This window comes from Crocodylus porosus, unplaced genomic scaffold, assembly GCF_001723895.1.
Source record: "Crocodylus porosus isolate Cpor-Errol unplaced genomic scaffold, CroPor_comp1, whole genome shotgun sequence".
Classification (NCBI taxonomy): Eukaryota; Metazoa; Chordata; order Crocodylia; family Crocodylidae; genus Crocodylus; species Crocodylus porosus.
Window position 1 is genome coordinate 34644506 of NW_017728912.1, and position 7575 is coordinate 34652080.

Below are 7575 nucleotides of genomic sequence, written 5' to 3' on the forward strand. Positions count from 1 at the left end.
TTTGACCAGCTGCATGGTTGTGCATGGTTGGGATAGTTTTACACATATTGCTCTCAAAAGCTTGTCTAAGTTTATCCCAGCCATGCAGCTGATCCAGTAAATGATATCACCGACAAAAATCCTTGCCTTTCACACATTTCCCAGACCATTATGGATACACTACCATTTTAAAACCCCTTTTATCCAGTTGTGACACTTAATGAAGTTGGTCAACCAGTATCACAGAATGTTGCTGGCTTTTTCTGTAGTGTAAAGGAAGTCATCTACTTGAGTTGTGTTGTCCTATGAAAGAACTTTACCAAGTTCTTTTGGCCTATTGCATTAAAATCTGATTAACTGGTTGGTCAAAGGTGATATCTTTTTCCTAGGAGTTCCAATAGGGATCGGCTCAGAAAATCCCTGGCCCATAGAATCCTGTGTGCTGTCCAGGAGTAGTCAAGCGCTCTCTGATCTGCCTATCTTGTGAGCGCCCCCCACCTCCTGTTGGTGAGATTGGCTGCAGGGGACACCCACTCCCTGTCACTGACTGGTCTCTGGGAGGGGCCATGGCCTCCCTTGTTTGTGTGTTTATCACTCAAGTCCAAAGAATGTAGCTGGGATTCAATTGACGTGTTTCCTTCCATTTAAGAGCTTGTATTCCAGCACTGCATACACAGCTCCATTAAAAGAATTTCCTGCAGGGGGACCAAAGGGTCACTGGTAATAGATTCAAGAGGTTTGTGACCAGATATAGTTACCGAGTAGCTTATTGACCTACTTGAAATGAATTGGTAGGCCTCCATTTTAGCTCATAATGAATAAGTAGGTGTGAAGGCTGAACTCTTGTTATAAGCAGTATTTTTTGTTTGTTATTTAGTGACTTTAGCAGTCAGTGTTTCAAAAGTTAAGTGCTGCCGAGAGAAGAAATACAGCAAGACCTATTTTTGATGTTAAATTGTGATTATCTTTCTTTGTTCACAGCTTGCAGTTGCAAACAATAGAATTATAACACTGCAGGAAGAGTTGGAACGAGTTAAAGAAGAAAGTTCTTACATCTTAGAATCCAACCGCAAGGTGTCTGTGTGTCTCTGTGTCTCTGTGTGTATAACTTCCCCCAGTGATGCTCTTGCTATATAATCCTATCTTTTACTGGACAATACAGTGAGCTGTTCCAGAATTATTTTTTCGTAACCATAAAAGAAGATACTGGTATCTACTCTGGAGTGTGCTTTTAGGTTTTAATGCCAAACGTGCTTAATCAAATTAGTTCATACTTAAATAATTTACTGTGTATAGTCTGAGAATAGCTACGCTGATGTACAGACTGCATTAAATAACTTGTGTGGGCACAGGAAAGAAGTATTTTCACAAGGAATTTACATGCTGCATTAACTTAGGAAAGACAATACATTTAACAGAATTTTCAGCTGTGAAATTTGTTTTAAGAAAGCAGAAGTAAATAACAAACACTAAGATTGCGAGAGTTTGATTTCCTCCTGCTTTGATTTTTTTGCTAACTCTCTAGGTAACTAAGCAAGACAGAACTGCAGATGGTCATGCACTGAGTGAAGCACGCAAGCAATTGAAGGAAGAGACTCAACTACGGCTGGTAAGTTTGGTCTAAACTCAAGGGTTCAGAACAGTGTTGATTTTCTTTAGTAGACATTACATAATAATCAGCTTTTAAGAGTGGCATGTTATATGGATCAAGACTTGCCAAGACTGATGATAGTGCAGAATGCTTTATTTAAGCCCACTTCTAAAAATACTCTTTCAGAAGTGATTGTCCTACCTTCAAGCACATTGCTGAGTAGGTGTTTGCTGAGTCTCCATATCTGTATCTTACAAATATTAACCAATTAATATCCCTGCATCCAATATGCATACCCATCAAAACTTTTGCTTACCATAGGTATAGGGCACTGCTGTAGGTTCTGACTGAGATATTCTTGTTCTAGTTAGGCTGCTGCAGTAGTGGGTCTCTTTTTTTTTTTTTTTTTTTTTTTTAAATTGGTTTGATCATAACAACAAAGTATTCTCCCTGCAGCATGTTTCACGTGATTATTGTGCATTGGGAATAGTAGGACTTAATGGAGTGCAGAGCATGGAAGGGCCATCATGTATTAAGTGAACCATGTTGCAGTCATTAGACTTTCTATAAAATACAGGTATCAAATATATTTGGTTTTAGGATGTGGAAAAAGAGTTGGAGGTGCAGATTGGAATGCGACAGGAGATGGAGCTGGCCATGAAGATGCTGGAAAAAGATGTTTGTGAGAAGCAGGATGCACTAGTAGCACTCAGGCAGCAATTAGATGATCTCAGGGCCCTAAAGCATGAGCTTTCCTTCAAGCTGCAGGTAAGGAAAGGTCAGGATTATGGTCCCTGTGTGAAAATGATGCCTCTGAGTCAATTTTGCTTCCTTTTTCTTATCAGAGAGAAGAAACAGGAGACTACATGTTCATTTCTGTCCCTGCTTTCCCCATTTCATAACTTCTCCCTCTATCCTTGTTTTTTCCTATTTGATACAACTTATCTTCAGGCTGCATCAAAGCTAGCCTTCCCAAGGAGGGAAGGCTACCATATGTTCTTGATGCCAAGACAAGGTTCCCCCCCTTCTCCCATTTAATGTGGAAGGAGAAAAAAGCCTCTAGTCTTGAAATAGACTGAGGCAGCCTTCTCCCCCCGCCCAGCCACCTGCTCATCCCCCATGCCTCAGTCACTTACCATTGCTCTGTTGCTCTCAGGATCTGTCCTTGCTCCCAGACCAGCCAAATGGCAGTAGCAGCTCTAGCCAGACCTCAAGCCATACCACTGCTACTGGGCTGGGTTGAGGTTGTGCCTTGCACCCTAGACTGGAGCAGGGATGGAACCTGCCAGTGTGAAGCAGGGGTAAATGGCCAGCGGGGTAACAGATGCAAGGAAAGTGGGGGGTGGGGGGGGGGTCAGGCAGCAAGGGGGGATATGAGGTTGGGGGCAGACTGCTTGACCTTCCCCTTGTTCCCCCTTGTGTTGCCTGCCCCCTGCCACTGTCTTCTCTGCTGCAGTAGTGTATGTGTGTGGGGGGGGAAACAACACACATTTAAGATGATCTGCCTATGATTAAATTATATATGTGGAAAGTTATAAAAAATTATAAATTTTCCATAAGATTCTAATTATTGGGAGGTCATCTTAAATTCGGCGGTGTCTTGGATTTGGATAAATATGGTAAATGTGACATTGTCTAGAAGCTATCAATTTTGTACAAAGTTGGTTTGAATTTTAGATCCTGCACATTTCAGTGTGTTCTGCTAACATTTACACATTTTAAAACACCACATATTTTATTATTCTGTGGATAACAATTTGGATGAATGGGGCTATTCTTTCATCACAGGTTTTTGAAACTTGTAAGTATACCCCACCCCACCCCCAGTCCATTTTAAGAGCTCTTGAGAGGTGGGGATTGCCTCAGGAGCATGTGTAGTTCACTTGATGTTGTTTTTGGAGCAGCTCTCATTACCAGGTCATTGTCCAGTAGTTCCACCTGTGATTGTTTCTTTACTTGCTAAAAAGTAGGGAGATGGATCTTTAACATCTCTTTGGGAAGAGATGTTTGAGCAGACTTTCTTTCCTTGATCATTTAACTTTTGTTAGTGCAGATAAGAATATTAACCCTCCCAATGATTCCCCAGTTTGGAAAATAAATCTTAGCAGCAGCAGTAGAAACAAATAACTTGGTGTATAGGTGACAAGATTTTCAGCATCTCCAGTCTGAAGTTTTGCTGCTTAATCTGTGACTGGCACATAGTTCGTAATGCTGAAATAAAATCACAGTACAAAAGGCGTAAATTTCTGGAATGAGAGAGAGTTCCAAAATCCAACACAATCCTAGACCTTATTATTTGTGCTTCCTAAGACTCTGCCACATAACCAAACTGAGTTCTAATGAAAAGCCTTGGCAATCAAACCTACAAGTGTGGAAAGCACTTTTTCTAAATCCGAAACACTGGTATTCCAGGGTTTATTCCAATAAAATCTACTCTTTTAATTTACTATATATACCTGAATTTAAGATGACACCCCCAATAATTAGATTCTATACATAGAAAATTATAACAAATTTATAAATATTTCTGCATACAGAATCTAATTATTGGGGGTCATCTTTTTAAATTTGTCCCCCCACCACCACTGCAGCAGGGAAAGTAGTGGTTGGGGGCAGGCAATAAGATGGGTGGCCATGGGATCAAGCAGCTTTCCCCCCTGCTGACTGTCCACCCCACTACTTGCTCCCTCTTCTGCCTGCCCTCTCTCCATTCCCCTGTTTACCTTTGCTCTGATGCTGGCAGGCTTCATCCCCACTCCATCCTGCTACCTGGCTGGGTTGGGTCTGTGTTCCCAAGGCTAGGAGGAGAGCGGGAAACAGGGGTCAGAGGCTGTGGAAGAAAGGGAGGTGGCAGCGGGTTGGAACCTAAGTGCTGTGGGAACACGTGGGGAGACACAGGCAGCTGTAGCTGCAGCCCCAAGACTGAGCTGCAACCACAGCTGCTGCCTGCCCCCTCCCCCCCCACCCCACTGCCTTGTACTCGATTCCAAGATGAGGGACTTTTTTTCCATGTTAAATGGGGTTAAAAAACCTCTTCTTGGAATCCAGTAAATATGGTGTGCAATTTCAGAGACATGTAATGGCATTGTTAGAGCAGGCTATTAAGGCAGGATCCACAATTAATGCTCATAGTAGCCCTTCACTTAATTTTAAAATAGTGCACAGAATTTGATGCCAAAGAGCTTACTCCTGTACAGGACGATTATATTACATTAGGAGGTACTACATCAGTAAACAAAACATGAAGTTGATCATTCTGCTTTGTTCCCTGTGATTCGGGTATATCTTAGTTACAGTCAGCAGAATATGTGGAAATAGCCTCAGTGTTAATTTTTGCATAGTTTATTTGATTTTTGGATCACTTCCCCTTATCTGTTTAACTGTCACCAGTTCCATTTTAGTGCCCAAATAATTTCTTGAAACTGACTTCATATTTACTTACCTTATTTACTCAGTTAGAAGATAAGATTTCCCCCCCACGCACACATTTTTAATAAGTGGGAAGCAGGGGAAACCCATCATTTTACAGTCATGCAGGAGGGCAGACAGCTGCTGCGACTCCAGCCGCAGCCCAGGGCTGGAGCTGGGGCTGCAGCTGCAGCTCCAGCCTGGCTCTGTAGCAGCAGCAGTGGGGAGCGAGCACTGCCACTATGGGGCCAGGCTGGAATAGCAGTGCTGGTTCCACACTGCTGCTATGGGGCTGGGCTGGAGCCATGTTCCAGCCCCAGGCTGCAGCAAGGATGGAGGCTGTTGGCATGGAACAAAAATAAGCGGGAGGGGGTGCAGGGCATGGGAGGGGCAGATGGGAGAAAGGGGAGGGAGGCAGCAGGTGATAGAAGCAGTGTAGAGGGTGGGGAACAGGGGAAGGGGAAATTGGGCAACCTGAGGCTGGGGGGGGGAAGAGGGGGAAGGCAGTGGGGTAAGCACAGAAAGAGGCAAGCAGCTTGCTCCCTGCTGTTTGTACACTCCCTGCAACTTACCCCTCACTGTTTCTGCTTCCCTCTCCACCCCCCCAGCTTCAGGCTGCCCTGATTTCCCGCCCCGCTTTCCTCCCCACTCCACATTGCTTCTGTCACCCGCAGCCCCGCCCCCACCAGCAGCACTACCATGTGCCCTGCCCAGCGCCTCTCTAACCACCTGCCCTGTTACTGCTCCCTTCATCACTTGTCTCCCCAGCACCTGCAGTAGTTGGTGGGGCACACAAATTTAATATGATCTTTCAATAGTTAGATGCTATATATAGAAAATTATGGAAAATTTATAAATATTCCATGTGTAGAATCTAATTATTGAGGGGTTGTATCAGGGTCAGCTTGTATTTGGGTACATACAGTATTGTCACTGACTAGTAGTATGCTACAATTCTCCTTTTCAGAGTTCAGACCTGGGAGTAAAACAAAAGAGTGAATTAAACAGCCGCTTGGAGGAGAAGACAAATCAGATGGCTGCTACCATTAAGCAGCTTGAACAAAGGTAAAATGACACTTTTTTTTTTTTTGTTTCAGAATATCAGTGTCACAGTGCTTTTTTTACAGACAGTTTATAACAAATATTTCTATGCAGAGCTGCAACAGTTGTTCCAGTGCTACTTCTATAAAAGTCCCTTTATAGAGTACTTATTAAAACTTCAGTGGCCTAGTCTTGTCACCATTTTAAATCTGTCCATGCTCTCATTGCCTTGTGTAGGAGAACGATTGTGCCCCATTATGGTTGTGGATCAAATTCCACAGCTTGGTTGCAAAACATGGAACTTATTGTATTGATTCAGGAGACCAGGATGTAACTTTATAACAGAATCTAGTTGGCTTATTTGTTTACATGTTTGAATACATCAGTATTGTTTCAGAAAAACACTTACCTCTTAACAGCAATAACATACAACATAGTGGAGGCAAAGAGAATCAGTATTTCAAAAGGGACAGATCTGAAACATATTTTGTAGTTCTGTGATTTCTAGGGAGCCTGAGGCCAAGGTGGCCTCAGTTTCTGTTGGGCGAATTGCCATTCTCCTGGTAGAAACCAAAAGCACACAGACATTCAAGCTTTTTCTCCTAGAGTAAAAGTGGCTTTTCCTTAGCTTAACTTTCTAGTTTCCCCTGGCTTAATTTCTCCTGGGGACCAGAAGGAATGGAGCCCTGGTTTAGAGAAGGTGATCACCTTCCCCGCTCCCCACCTCCCCATAGACTGGGAGGTGAGGGTAGAAGCAGCAATTGCTTTCTCTCTCTTCCATAAACCAGGCAGTCCTCCATTTTGGGGGCTGTCTTGGCTCCCTCCAGCTACCTCTTGCTGCTTCACCACCCAGCTGAGCAGTGGGGTGGCAGTTTAAAAGCCAGTGGCCAGGAACAAGGCTCTGGGAAAGTCTTCCTTGGGAACCCAGCTTCTGCTGGCTCTGCCTTGCTCCCCAGCTGAGCAGCAGAGCCACCTGTTAGAAGTGGGGAGGCCAGAAGGGCTTAGAGCCGGGCTTGAAGAGGCTTTCCCCAGTCTAGCTCAGCTCCCAACTTCTGGCCCCTCTAACTTTTGCCTTGCCTCTCATGCTGCCCAGCTGACACAGAGCAGTGCAGGGCAAGGCCAGTCACTACAGCCAAATGCCCTCCACAATGCCCTGCATTGCTCTGGGTCAGCTCTGGAACCATGACTAAGTGCTCTCCCCCTCTCTCCCTGCACTCCTCCAGGTAAGCTACTGCTTTTTAGCAGATGCAAACTGCTGCCTGGCAGCCTGCCTTGTTTCCAGACGGGATAGGGCAGGATGTCTAGTAGTGCGCTTCCGTAGGCGGGGGTGGCACCTTTTGGGCTATTTTTCTATCAGAGAAAAATTCTTCTGGTAGAAATGAACATTTGTATACAGCCTAAGCTGAAAAAAATAGGGGTTTTGAGGTGGGGAGTACTGGAAAGAGGCAGAAGTGGCTGTTGGGATTAACACCCATTTAGTTTAGGGAACCCTTCTCAAGCACCTCTTCAAAGGAGAGCATTACTAACGTAATGCCCGAAGGGAGGTAATCCCAACA

At 44.3% G+C, this 7575-nt stretch overlaps 1 protein-coding gene across 6 annotated transcripts in view; it reads left to right on the forward strand.

Annotated features, from left to right (window-relative positions):
* RUFY3 (RUN and FYVE domain containing 3) overlaps nt 1-7575 on the forward strand; it is a 78441-nt gene that overhangs the window by 41725 nt on the left and 29141 nt on the right. For all 6 annotated transcript variants that reach the window (XM_019534264.1, XM_019534266.1, XM_019534269.1 and 3 more), the window contains 4 exons: nt 961-1053; nt 1505-1588; nt 2171-2338; nt 5946-6043. In XM_019534264.1, coding sequence (XP_019389809.1) covers nt 961-1053; nt 1505-1588; nt 2171-2338; nt 5946-6043 — 443 coding nt within the window. The remainder of the gene's footprint in view (nt 1-960; nt 1054-1504; nt 1589-2170; nt 2339-5945; nt 6044-7575) is intronic.